The sequence below is a fragment of the Myotis lucifugus genome, unplaced genomic scaffold, assembly GCF_000147115.1.
Source record: "Myotis lucifugus unplaced genomic scaffold, Myoluc2.0 scaffold_0, whole genome shotgun sequence".
Taxonomy (NCBI): Eukaryota; Metazoa; Chordata; class Mammalia; order Chiroptera; family Vespertilionidae; genus Myotis; species Myotis lucifugus.
In genome coordinates, this window is record NW_005871048.1 from 6282139 (window position 1) to 6297009 (window position 14871).

A 14871-nucleotide genomic window follows, 5' to 3' on the forward strand; every position below is an offset into this window, starting at 1 on the left:
GTAAATGTCTGTGATGTTTCTAAATTAAAAGAAGAGTTTATAAAGCACTAGAGATGACAAAACAAATCTGTTAAGATATATGATTAAAATATGTACAGTGACTGGACAAAGGAAGCACACCACACTTTTGAGATGTCAAAGTCAGAGTTCTCAGTCTCACCATGATTAACGTTTTGGGCCAAATGACCGTTTGCTGAGGGCTGCTCTATGCATTGTAGGATGTTCAGCAGCACAGCTGACTCTACCCACTCAATGCTAATACCATCCCCGTCCTCAGTGGTGGCGACCGAAAATGCCTCTGTGCATCGCCAAATGTCCCCTGTGGGGTAAAATGCCCAGGTTCAGAACCAGTGGTCTAAGTGGAAGAATTACAGAAAATAATTTTTATTCTTTGGAGTTTTCAAAACTGTTGAATATGCACATATGGAGAAATCAAAACAATAACAAAAATGCTATTATACTAAAAATATAATAACCTACAAGGAGGGAAATCTTGAAGTCTGTGAAGAAAAAGATGACTTCTATCAAAAAAGAAATGAGTATAGAACACAGTGAACTTCCTTTGATGAAACTAGAGTCATCAAGCTAAAAGTGAACCTCACTACAAAAGCCAGTTCTTTTAAAACTCATTGAGTCCAACACCCACAAATGTGACACAATACAAATCAAAAGTATCTCAAGAAAAATGTCAGGCTTCCTAAAATCTTTGCTGAATGGAAAACTCTAGTATTAAAGAAAGACTCAAGCGCACTCTAGCCACCTTAAAGGAGCTAATATTCACAAATACAATGCTGGCTCAAGATGTTAAGTTTGTTTTTATCAGATATAACCATCCACTTTTAAAGAAAAGCAGCGTGTGGTCCAGCCACGCACATGAAGTGGCATCACTGACACCTTTCTCTGGAAGGGGCTTGGAGCTGGCTTTCTAGAAATGCGTGCAGGCCTGGGTGTTCGCACCACGCATTCCACCAAGCCTTTCTAGAAACAGTACGCAGCCGGGAGTTCCACCCACAGCACAGCCAGCTGGTGGAGGAGAATTTAACCCCAAACATTCATTTTATTAACCAGGGGCTCTAGTTTAGGTCACTGAACCTTTCCTAGTGTCTACTGAGAGTATTTTTTTTAATCAGTTCAGATGCCAAACCAGGGAATCAATATTTGATGATTCATAGGTTTAAAACTCCCAAGGTTTTATATTTTAAGCCTGATTAAAGCTTTGCAGCCACCTTTCGTATTCTGGAATGCATATCTCTATTCCATTCTCTTCTTTTTTTTAAAAAAAAAATGTGTTTTTATTTATTGTAGAGAGAGAAACATCAATGAGAGAGAAACATTGATGGGCTTGTGCCCTGACCAGGAATTGAACCGGTGACCTCTCAGTGCATAGTCCATTCCCTTCCTTCACAAAGACTCCTCTCCATAAAATCATAAATATTTTGGAGTTCCTAAAGCTTCTTAAATTGCCATTGCTGATGTCACTTCCATGGACCTATATTAGCTCTAAGGGCTCATTATCCACAGCTCTGAGGGGCAGGCTTCCTCCCACCAGGCTCACCCACCACGGTGAGCAAGAATGCATTGTCTGAGTCTTTAAAATACTGGTTCAATTTATTTCATTGAAAGGAAAGTGTACTGTTTTCTTTAAAGAGATAATATATGTGACTGGTTTCCGACGTTTAAAAAAATTTATTCTGCACTGAGAATCACTGTAAATGAAATATACTAGTAGGTCATTTTGAGACCAACGGAAGCCCGCAAGTCACTGAGAAACAAAAAGCATTTGAAATTAAGCAGCATAATTCTATGTAATTAAAAAGCAAACCTTTAAAATATATAATGAGAAGAAATATCATACATAGAACTAGGTAATTGTTTGTAGCCTTCATAAAGAATTTTTAACTTAGCACAGAAAAGTCTTCTTGAACTTCCATGAAACCTAAGAATCTGTAGGTCCCTGCCTATGAAAACTAAAAATAGAAAACAGAGACTTTTAAAATGTTTTTTTTAAATTCATATGTTGTTAATTATTTCACCAATTATGATGACAAACCTGTCTGCCAAATTCTGGTAAGTGGCTAGGGTTTTTCTGTGTGAAAACCAACCACTGAAACAAGGTTACAGGATTTCTCACCAGGCTCCACAGAAACATGTATGCACAGCAGAGTCTGGAAACACTCGCCAGCAATGATGGATCTAAGTTATTAACAGATCAAAAAGAGATGGATGGTGGTTTGCTTTTCTTAATCTATATCATCATCTAGATCTATTTAAAGATATGTGGTGCACTAACAAACTTGGTTAAGGTTTTGATAAAATCAGTAAAAATAATCTGCCCCTGTTACATTGAGTCCGTATCGATCAATAAAATCACTTGTACAAGGAAAGTACTGTTAAATACTGACAATCCCAGCCATTAATATTATTTAACACACTGTTCACAATCTTTAACGAGAACAAAGAACAGTTTTGTCTCATGTTATAAGCAGGACCTTCACCAATACTGTTACTTCTATAGGCTTCTGCAGTGCTTTTTTGAAGCCCAAACTGCACATCTCTCTCTCACCAATACAGCCCTCCCCTATACATTAGGTCCTGTTCTTTACTTCAGTTGCAGTTTAAAAGAATCCTTTGCGCCTTAGCTGGTTTGGCTCGGTGGACAGAGCATCAGCCCATGGACTGAAGGGTCCCGGGTTCAATTCTGGTCAAGGGCACGTGCCTCGGTTGCAGGCTCGATCCCTGGCCCTGGTTGGGGCTGTGTGGGAGGCAACCAATCGATGTGTCTCTCTCACATCAATGTTTCTCTCCATCTCTCCTCCTCCCTTCCACTCTCTCTAAAAATCAATGGGAAACTATCTTCAGGTGAGGACTAAGGAAAAAAGATAAAAGGACGTCCTTTGTAAGAAGGGAAGCTGCTATTACATCACTTCTTTATCTGTGAATTAAACTAAAAATTCTAAGCACCTGAGCTAAGGAATAAGGTGGGAATAAAGTGGCCATCAGGAAAGCAGGGGGTTTCTTGGCCATGTGCTGAGTTTAGGCCTTTGTTGTCAGGGGTGGTGGGTTAAGAAAGAAAATGTCAAGTACTCCTCAGCCAGAATTGGGTGGCCAGGAACAGACACATGTGTCCAACTTAAAAGCATGAAAATGGAAAGTGGAGCAAAAGAAAGGGTAAAAATATTTTACATAACAAATGTTTTACCTTTAGAAATATCTATGATTATATGAATGATAATAATGAGAAAACTTATTTTAAAAGTAGAACTAACTTAGAGATCATTATAATGCTAAGATCTTAAATAGAAACCTGTTCTACCCTTAAGCCTTGCAGTACTGAGGGCTCACAACCCCAGCAGCGGATGGGAAGTAGTGGTTTGCAATTTTGCTGAGATAAGCAAGAGGGAGCCCCTTCTCTGGTAAGTGAACCTTGAAAACATTACAAACCTGGATCTCAGTTCGGTTTCATCTGTTATTCTCAGCTCAATTTTGCCTACCCTACAATCGTCATGAAAAGATTCAAAAAGAAAAAACTTTGGGATTCTGCATAGGACTTGGAGAAAAGGCCCCCTCAAAGAGTATTAACTGATAGTATTCTTTAATGAAGTGAAGAAAAGGTGAAAATATATACCTAAAAATGGCTCTTGGCCATAAAACAGGTATTTTAGGTAACGTCAGGTTAAGTGTCAAATTTACAAGTGCTCTGCAATCATAAACACTCTAGTGTGGAAGTAAGAAAATGTGGCTCACAAAATGGTTTAAGGGCATGTTCCAACTCGGACAGAAACTGCCTATCAAGTCAAAGAGAACACTTCTGAGAAAACACTAGGTGGTACCAGACACCTGCCTGACATGTAATGACCACGTGATTCTGGAAGTAACTGGGACCTTGTCTAAGAATTTTCACGTAGCAACAGGTGATGAGGCAACTGTTCAGGTAAACAGAGCAACTGCTTACCCAACAATGTTCTATATAAAACACCATTCCCAAATTTTAAAAACTGAAATGGTGTTTTACATAGAACATTGTTGGGTAAACAGTAGCACAATGGGGAAGGGGACCAAGCTGCTGCAGAATTGTTAGGAGAGTAAAGACGCTAGTGGAAGAGAAAGAGAATAGGCTGGAAAATATGCCCAGTGGAGTGGGAAGGCAGCCTACTTCGGGAGGCAAAGTCTTGTTTAGCATGGTGGTGGGCGGCAGGGTTGAAAAGGGTAAAAGGCAAGATACAGAGACTATTATGCTGTGAACTCCATGACATTAAGCCTACATACAGGCTGTGTAATACATAATAATAAAAACTTATTTAAAATGGTCATGCTGCAACCTTTTTTTTGGGACTATTTTATGGGCATGTTGAAGGTCTACTTTATAACACAGGTGTACACATGTGTACAAGTACAACAGACTGCATTTTATAAAGGTTTATGCTCCAGTTGGCCTGACTTGAAATGCACTCTAAGTCTGACCAGTCACTGCTGCCATAGATGGACCCTAACAGAGGACTCTGCATAACCTCATTCCCACCCCTGAATGAACAGGATATGAAATCCATTGTCAAATAAAATCTCATGGTCAGTAAAATAATTAAACTTGTTTTCCAAAAGTCTCCATGTTTGAAGAATGTATTCTAGGAAAGCATATATGTCATTGCTCAGAGATGCCCCCATTGCAGATGCTGGTGAAAGCTGGACAACTGAGGAGAGTGACTTTGCACTTGAGCATTCACTAGGGCTAAGCTTTTCTTTGAAAAGAATCCTTAGGGTCCTGAAAATGCCAAGTACAGGGTGTTCCCTGAAATGTATACACACACTTTAACAGGTGATAGTTCCATTTTGAAAATGAAATGTATTTCAATAAACACTGGCTTTATAATTACTCCAAGTGTGTGTCTACATTTTGGGGGACACCTTATACATGTAAATTTAAAAATGCATCACTGAGGTGGTAAGAAATAAGGAATCTAAAGCAGCCTTAAATGGAATATCAACAGAAATCCTGATAGATAAGCAAAAACCAAAGCTGGCTCTGTCCCATGGGTAAGCTGTGAACCCTAAGAGTTGAGCTCCGAATAAAGCCACTGAAGGATACATCCCCTGAGGAAGGGAGAATGAGAAACACCTTCACAGGTTGTAACCTATATTAATGCCTTTTGGGTAGTCCCATGTATGCACAGTATTTTGTCATAATGTTTAATGTAAATCTAACATTTAAATGTTTCAGTAGCCACATTAAAAAAGTAAAAAGAATCAACATGTATTTTAACTCAATATATATAAAATATTATTTCAGCCGAACCGGTTTCAGTGGATAGAGCGTCGGCCTGCGGACTGAAGGGTCCCAGGTTCGATTCAGGTCAAGGGCATGTATCTTGGTTGCGGGCACATCCCCACTGGGGGGCGTGCAGGAGGCAGCTGATCGATCTCTCTCATCAATGTTTCTAACTCTCTATCCCTCTCCCTTCTTCTCTGTAAAAAATCAATAAAATATATATATTTAAAAAATCAATAAAATATATATTTAAAAAAATAAAATAAAATATTATTTCACATATAATCATTATAAAAATTATTGAGATATTTTCCATTCTTTTTTGTTTTATGGTTTTGAAAACTGTGTAATTTTTACATTATTAGAACATGTTGATTCAGACTAACTACATTTCAAATGTTCATTAGCCACATGTGACTAGTGGCTTCCATAATGTACATACAGCAAGGTTGGTTGCATAAGTAAAACCTATCATGAGAATTCAGATGATATCATACATGAATTTTCTCAAAGCGGAAAAGGGAAATGTGGTATTTATTCTCTTGGAGCTGCTCATTGAACAGGAAGAATTTTACCATATGTTAGTTTGCATCAAGAAGTTGGACCATTTTATTTTGCTAAAAGAACATGGAACAGTATTCTTTTACTTTTTATGATGTTTGTGCACCAAAATTTATTCGATAAATGCTTTGCTTTACTTGACAAAAGCAAATAGAAAGGTGACTGGAAAGAAACAGATAATGTATACATTTAAAAAACTCACTGATTTAGTCATTCTGTTTGGTGTTTGCAAATTTAAAAATGAAAACATTTTGCAATTATGCAGTAAAGATATTAGTCACCGTTTCTTCAAAAAACTATTAACCATCAAGCTTCCCAAAGTATTAGGTTTTATCAATGCATGTCCAATAAAAAGAACCACAAGCAATGATAAGCTAGAACTTATGAGAAGTGTATTTAATATCTGTAATCAGTCCTTATAAGATGGTTTAAGTTTTAGGTTAATGCATGGCAGATGATGATCAGTAAGGTACACTGTTCAAAGGATGTTGCCCATTTAAAAACCAGGAAAATGTGGACTAAGATTTTGACTTTGCTATATTGAAATCATAATCAAAATTCTAATAAAGGTATCTTTCACTCTCTTTGTTTGAATCTCTGTAAATTATTAATTAAAAATCTTAAAATGACAGGAAACTAAAAATGGTTCACTGGATTCAGATGGTTAATGGGTTCCCTTCTTTTCTTCTGGGAAAGTGAGCGTCAATATGTTTAAAGAGATAAAACAGAGGCTTGAAAATATGACCAATAAACATGTAGGCAGATAAAAAAAATCAAATAGAATTCTTAGAAAGAAAAAAGCATAATATTAAAATTTAAAAGTCAATGGATAAATTTCCACTTCGAATAAGATGGGTTAGATGTACTTTTTCTTATTCCTCCTGCTTAATATAACTAAAACCCTTGGACCTTATATATGAAGCAGACATAAGATTATAAAAGGCTAACGGAAGAAAGAAGACCTGAGGAATGACATAGTGGTGAGTTTTATCTTTCCTGGATTTTAGTTCTGCCTCATGTATCTGAACTTGGAGCAGAAAAAGCTGGCAACCAGGAAATGCCAACAGATGTAGCAAAGTCCCAATAAAAGCCTGTTTCCTTTAGGAAAAGGATCATATAAGAGACAGCCTAACAAAACACAAAACTACTGACCATTCTACTTCTGCCAAACACCACAGAAGAAACTGTGGCCACCTCCAGTCATGCCAACAAAGGTCTAGCAGAAAGCCTGGACCTAGAGTGGAAACACTCACGAGGGTGTATGAGGCACCTGGTGCCAGGGTGGTATCAGAGGAGGCCAAGTAAGGAGTCAGTAATGTGCCCCTCCCTTGCAGTCAGTGGAGACTACAACTCCCTCCACCTCAGCAGTAATGGGAGCCCCTTCTTCCCCCAAGCGTCAGGGAAGGCCCACGTGGAGAATCTGATCTACCTTCACCTGAAATAAATGAGGTGGAGTCCCCCGTCCCCTACCTTCTCCAGACTGAACAGTATCAGAGAAGCCAGCTAAAACACAAGGTTTAAATAAGATTCAGAGTCTCATAACATAATGCACACAAGTCTAGGATTCTATCAGAATCATTCATTACACTAATTCTAAGAAGATCTCGAACTGAATGAAAAAGAAAACCAATAGATAACAATGCCGAGATGACAAGGATGTTAGAATAATCTGACAACGATTTTAACGCAGCCATGATAAAAATGTTCCCATGAGTAAATATGAAAAGATTTGAAACAAAAGAAAAAACTCAACAAAGGAATGAAATATAAAGTATCAGCAAAAACATAAAAGCTATAAAGAAGAATTAAACAGGAATTTTAGAACTGAAAATACCATAACCAAAATAACAGCAGAATGGAAGAAACAGAGGAAAGAATCAGTGAACTGAAAGACAAAACAACAGAAATTACTCAATCTGACCAATGGGGAGAAAACAGTCTGAGGAAAAAAAAAAAAAAAAAGAACAGGGCCTTAAAAGAACAATATAAATTAACAAAAAAGAAGAAATGAAAAGAAAAAATGAGGGGGTGGGAATGTGCCACCAATTCAAAAGTGGGCAATAAAAGAAACAAAACCTCAGAAATAGAGGGATTAATAGGAAGCTCAGATGTTGAACTAAAGCCTAATTATATGAGTAATTATGAAAATATAAGTGGGAAATTTTAACACACCTTTCTTTTTATAGATCAAGTGGCTAAAATACAAGAGATTTGAATAGCATGCTTAACAAATTGATGTGGTTGTATACAGCACACTTAGAGTATATACATTTTGAAGCACACATGGCCAATTTTAATAAATGCTTCAATGTGCTGCTGGAAAAGTTAAAAACATAATACTCTTTGATCCAGTGCAGATTACTGACCCAGTGGAACATTTTGTATAATTTGAAGATTGAGTGAGGGGAGGCTAGTCAGATAACAGGCTCTTCTGAAGATAGCACGTTGCATCTACTGTATAACAAACTGGCCTCACCCCAGCTGTGGAATTGTTTTCTTCAAACAATTTTTTAAGGATTTATAGTAGCTTAGATGATCCTTTGTTGTGGTTTCTGTGAACTGCTTCTGTGTAGTTCTCCACGCTCCATGTACATTTAATTAACGCTCACTCCTCAAGAAAAAGGTGGAAATATAAACAGCTTGTTCTCAAGGTAGAGACATAAGACATGGGTACCTTTCTCAGAAAGAGAAATTTCATGTAACTGCAACAAATGGAACTGATGTATGCAAAATTCCCGTCAAAAATCTTTGACTAAAAAAATTATGCCAGCTTGTAAATTGCTACTACAGAACAGAGAGGGGACCTGCCCATTAAATCAGCCTCAAATAAACAAATGGAGCCATGACTAAACCTCAAGCTCACCCTCCATTTATTTTTTCTTTTCAGAAAGATTATGAATCTTCATCTTCGATGTAATGAAATCTTGCCAGTGTCTGGGCATTAGAGCAGTTCTGTCCTTCTTTGTGCCCTGCCCTTGAATCGCCTTTTCTATCTAAAGGTTCATATTCTCCAGCTTAAAGGAATTTTCAACTATTTTTCCTTTGATTATTCCCTTCCCTACTTTTGTATTTTCCCCTCATGTTTCTTCCTCTTCCTCTTCCTCTTCCTCTTCTTCTTCTTCTTGACTCTAGAAAGGAGAAATTAGACCAGTCCTCTATGTCCTTGTGTTGGAGAGTTTTTGTGTCTGTACTTTACGGAACAGCATCCCCACTAGCGAGAGCAGCTACTGAATGTTTTCAATTGGATAACACAACTAATTCTAAGAACTCGTGTGTGTTCTTGATTTTTCCTTTGACACCGTATCCTATGTCATCGTTTAGATGTAATACCTTTGTGAAACTCTCTATTTGTTAAATCGATCTTTAAGGTACATTTTGTGTCCTGAATGATCTTTGATGAAGAGCCAGCGCTTTAGTTCATGTTGGTCTTTTTGTTCATGCTACTCGTTTTCGGCAAGTGCCTGGCGATCCTGGTTATCGATCTCACTGGCGGCTTGGGTGCGTTTCCTCTGCTGGTGTGTCAGCAGCGGCGCTCGCCACACGCCTCCTGCCATGTGGAAAGGCGGTGTGGGTGCAGCATGCAGTCGGGCAGACTTTTCCTTGGGGGTTGTCAACTTGGGCTCCCCAATATCTACGTGAGAAGCTTTAGCTCTCCTCAGCCATTCTGCTTAATATTTTGTTATATTTTTTGTTTTTAGAGTTAAAGTCATACAATTTTTTTTGCCTGGCCATAAACATCAGGCTGCCTATAGTCTGCACCGTGTAAGTAGCCTGGGCACCTGTCCCATAAATACCCTGAATGAACCACTTGTTTTCAGTTTCACAGCTCACCTTGGCCTCTCCTTTACCTGCTGATTCTAAGCAGCTCTTCACCACAGCCATGGGCAGGCTGCCTCCCACCTCTAGCACATGTTCCCACAACTGAGTTTAGACCGCTGCTTTCTGCTTTCTGTTGCATCCATTCACACACGTCTAGGAATTTCCATCTTACAGAAACTTGTTAAAAATTTTTCTTCCTTTGATGATCTTATCTTTCCCCTGCCCATCTACTACTTAACTGTCGGGATTTACTCCTTCTTAAGTTTTTATACTTTTATTTCAGTTGGATCTCAGGAAAGATGGGAAGTCATCTCAAATGAGGAGATAAAACTATTATATAAAACATGTTTGATGGTCAAATCAGTTTGGGAAACCCCAATTACTTTATTCTTAAGATTTTTACTTCTATGTAAATGATTTAACACAGCAAACAGACACATACTCATATTTCTCACAGGATTCTAAATATTCAAGTTATAGATTGAAAGAATCACTAATCTATTGATCTATCAAGGGAGCTAGGGCATATATTAGTCAATTACATTATTTTTTATTGTTATTATTATTATTATTATTATTATTATTATTATTTCCCTAAGTAAAATTATATGTCAAGGCTAAAAAATCTTCTCAGACTTGGAAAATCCGCAATGTATAATGCAAAGAGCCTACACTAGGAGCTAAGAAACTAGAATTCCAGTCCCATCTCTAATATACTCCAGGAAGTGAAGCAAGTTTCTTCACACCACTGACCTTAGTTTCTCCATCTCTAAAATAAAAAAGCACCTTTGGAAATGCGCTCCACCTTCGGAAATGTGTGTCTTGTGCTCACCCATGGACCAAGCTGCTCCTTGGACAAGAGGAGCAAGAACTGTTTTCTCTGGCTCTCTCAAGAGTTAATCTGCCCATTTTATGGGTGGGAAACTGAGGCCAGAGAGATTATCATGACCATACCAAAGGGCAGAAGGCAAGCTGGATTAGATAATGCCTGTGTTCCCTGGGAGATGGAAATGGTGTGGCATTGGAGTTAATGCTTTCTCAGGTTTATGGACCAGAAGAGGCCTTCCTAGCCAGCTCATGCCCAGGTAGGTTGGCTGCAGGACGGCGCCTGCCGAGGTGAGTGGAATTCTAACTGCAGTTATACAGGCGAGCAGTAACAAGTCTTCTCTCTTTTTTCTAGTTTTGAATACTATTTATTTAGACTTAAATACCAAAAGTTATGGTGAAAAGACACCTAAGCCAGGGTTTTTAGTTCACTTGGGATTGGTAAGCACTCCCACTCATCCTTCCACCTTCCATCCAGCTCCCAATGCCTGAAGAGTCAGGTGCGAAAGGGAGAGGAAGCGCCCTTGAACTCCCCAGGGACTTCACACACAACAAACTGAATATTAAGTGCACAACAGGAAACAAGGCCTCTCCGTCCTTCAACCACATCTTTCCAGCCTCGTTCTGACACTAGAAAGTTCTAAGCTCAATTTGAGTGTCACTGTAAACTCCTCTCTGTGCCAGATGATTTTACCCGCATATTTATATTCCAAGTACAAACAACTTAAAATGTTTACACTGAGTAGTAATGGAAGTCATGTGTCAAATACAATGGGAGGGAAGAGAGTAAAGCTTTCTTCAGAACTAAAGCTTGAAGATATACAGTATCTGTGGAAAATCTGCCTTACAAATAAGAATGCAATGTTTACCCATACCATCTAATTATACAGAACATGCATTTTACCCTTTGCATACAATGTCTAACATCTCATTTTTTAAGTTTTTTGTTTTGTTTTGTTTTGGTTTTGCTCTACAGTATTGCCCGAAGCTCTGAACGACTTTCAGCTCCATATACAGACTCTCAAAGCACACGGCCACACACTTTCCTGTCATTTGTGGTCCCCATTTCCTTTCATCTCCCACTCCCAGGGAGAGGCAGCCAAGGGACTCGCCACCATGTTCAAAAGCAAAAGAGCAACAACAGTAAAGAGAGGCCCCCTCAGATGCTCTCAGGGCTGCCAGCTGCCAGCTTTCCTCTTTGGGCAGTGTAAAGACCAGGAAGACGGCAGGAGGCCAGGAAAGGGCTCAGCATCTTCCTGCAGGGAGAGAGGCCCCTGAATTTATCACCAAGCCTTTAGTGACAGCCTCTCCTCAGCTTCCAATCACCAGCTGTCCAGGCAAAACCACTCAGAAACGTTCTGAGAGACTGGCCAGTGTTGCTCAGTGGTTGGGCATCGAAGCACTACGAACCAGGAGGTGACGGTTCGATTCCCGGGCACATGCCCGAGTTGCGGCTGGATCTCCAGTAGAGGGTGTGCAGGATGCAGCCAATCAATGATTCTCTCTCATCATTGATGTTTCTATCTCTCTCTCCCTCGCCCTTCTTCTCTGAAATCAATAAAAAAAATATATTTTTTTTTAAAAGAAAAGTTCTGTAGAAGAAATAGTATGCTGGCTTAACACAGCCTATAGCTGCCCTCGTACACAGAATCCACACCAAGATCAATGTAATAGGGTTAGGACAGGGGTGGGCAAACTTTTTGACTCGAGGGCCACAATGGGTTCTTAAACTGGACCGGAGGGCCGGAACAAAAGCATGGATGGAGTGTTTGTGTGAACTAATATAAATTCAAAGTAAACATCATTACATAAAAGGGTACGGTCTTTTTTTTTTTTTAGTTTTATTCATTTCAAACGGGCCGGATCCGGCCCGCAGGCCATAGTTTGCCCACGGCTGGGTTAGGACGATATCAATGGAAAATTCAGGCAGGGCTGCCGATTTCTTTGCTGTAACATGTCCTAGTGATGGATAGATAGATCATCATGGTAAATTTATAACTTTGGTGAAGTCCAACTTTTTCTTTTTGAGAGCCAAGACTCCCAACCCCCCATCTCACACCATCTCAGTCATTCTCATGTGTCAGCCTCTAAAGTGGACTCAGGTGACCTGCCTGACCACAAGGCTTCCACACGCTGCCCCTCCCCCAACCTCACCTCAGCACTTGCCCTGGGCAGAGTTCTTTGGACAGTGATAACTACAGTGAATATTCACCTGAGCCCTCCAGTCTTTATCGTGTTAGATCCTGGAAAAGCGGACACTTTCCTTTTGCTTTTTCTGTCACTTGGCTGAAAGGGAGTACTTTTGTTCATCTAATTTAGGTAGTTCTATTTGTAACCCAGCTGCAGGAAAGAGCATCCTACTGTATTCTTTAAAAAACATAAATGCTAATTTTCAAAGAAGTTGGCACTTCATCAGAGGCAAATTTTATACACTCATTCTCAATTTGATCGACTTGCCAGCCCGACCAAGAAATTCAGTTCCTCTTACCATCTCCCAACCACCCTAAACCTCAAGGCAAGACAGGCTACGAGAAAGCAATACAACTTGGAGGGGAAAACAAAAAAAGGAAAACAAAGTTATTCGTAGAGCTGAATTATAAAAACAAACAGACCCTTTCAACATCAGTTTTTACCTTTATACTAAATTTTCACTTCCCTGATCCAGATAACCAATTTTAAATAGAACCCAATTTAAGCTAAAAGAACCAACCAACAACACAGCTATAATTTTAAACTTTATTTTAATCTAGATGGTTTGGTTGCTTCATGTATTTTGCATCTCACCCATAAGTTCTGAGAAAAAAATACTGAGATAAATGGCTAAACTATGCTATAGTCATTGAGCATCTAAACACATCTTACCTGTAAATACGTTTCCAAGCCTTGTCGTCGTTGCTCCAACACTTTTGGGACCCAGTTCCTCACATGTTTTGAAGGGATTTCTGGAGTTTTAATACATTTCTTAAGCTATAAAGACAGAAACAAACAAAAAGTATAGAAAATGTATCTTAATTATAAAGACATTATTAGGGGGAAGCCAATAAGAAAAGTGAACTGTTATCTCCAATAAAAAGAAAGAGTAAAATATGATAACACTGAAAATCAGTCAAAAAAATTCTTAGCGGTCCTAAATGTTTAGATTTCAGGATAAAAATTTTGTGTTTTTGGTAGTCGTTGCTATTGTTGTACATCGTCTATATTTCAAACTGGAATTATTGTTTTCTAAAAAATTAAAAGTTCAGTACATTAATTATAAAGAAAGTAAAAAAGTTTATAATTTACAAAATCAATTAGTACAATGAAATTTTGGTTTCATGAAGTACTTTTCTGATGGAAAGTCTTTCTACATATTTTTCATATAAAAAAGCAAAACAAGCCGAAACCGCTTTGGCTCAGTGGATAGAGCGTCGGCCTGCGGACCGAAAGGTCCCAGGTTCGATTCCAGTTGAGGGCATGTACCTGGGTTGCGGGCACATCCCCAGTAGGAGGTGTGCAGGAGGCAGCTGATCGATGTTTCTCTCTCATCGATGTTTCTAACTCTCTATCTCTCTCCCTTCCTCTCTGTAAAAAATCAATAAAATATATTAAAAAAAAAAAAAAGCAAAACAAAATGCCATTGTGTATGATCATCATACCCTAAAATGCCATCTGAGCTAGATCAATCATTTGGAGAGTTTTATAATAGAATGAACTAAAAAAACAGAAGCTGTTCCTTCAAACATTCCTAAGTATTAGGTCCAAATTCTGTTCATGAAAACTGAATGATGGTTCTCAGCTAAGCCTTTCAGGGCAGCAGTTTTAAGGAAACATATAAATGAAAAATAATTATATTGGAAGTTGAGTTAGAAAAACCTGTGTCAGGTGTATCCTACCATATCCACATTCTAAACCTGTGAATATTACCTTACGTATCAAGGTACTTTGAATATTTGATTAAATTAGGAATTCACAATGAGAAATTATGCTAGATCACCCAGTTGGGCTCAAGGAGGGTCACAGTGAGAGAGAGATTGGAAGTGGCTTGCTTTGATGATGGAGGGAGGGTCATGAGCCCAGGCAACCTCAAGCTGGAAATGGGAAAGGTATGGGTTCTCTCTTAGAGCCTATGACACCTTGGTTTTAGCTCAGTGAAACTCATTTTGGACTTCTGACCTCGAGAAGTATAAGGCTACAAATCTGTGTTGCTTAAGCCACTAAAGTTGTGTTAACATGTTACAGCAGCAATAGGAAACTAATACTCTGCCCCCCAAATGGAATGAATTTTAATATTCTAATCAAGAACTTGGAAAACCTACTGAGATTGCTCCTTTACTACACATGCAAAGAAACAGCATAATAATCTCTTAAAAAATGCACAGTTAAATCCCAGAAACTAATACTGTAATACAAAATTCTTCCCATAT

General features: G+C 38.7%; 1 protein-coding gene across 1 annotated transcript in view; it reads right to left on the reverse strand.

The window, feature by feature from the left end:
* Positions 1-14871, reverse strand: part of SNX24 (sorting nexin 24) — a 100006-nt gene that overhangs the window by 35431 nt on the left and 49704 nt on the right. Inside the window, exon 3 of the mRNA XM_023743598.1 lies at positions 13331-13435. Within this exon, the coding sequence (XP_023599366.1) occupies positions 13331-13435 (105 nt within the window). The remainder of the gene's footprint in view (positions 1-13330; positions 13436-14871) is intronic.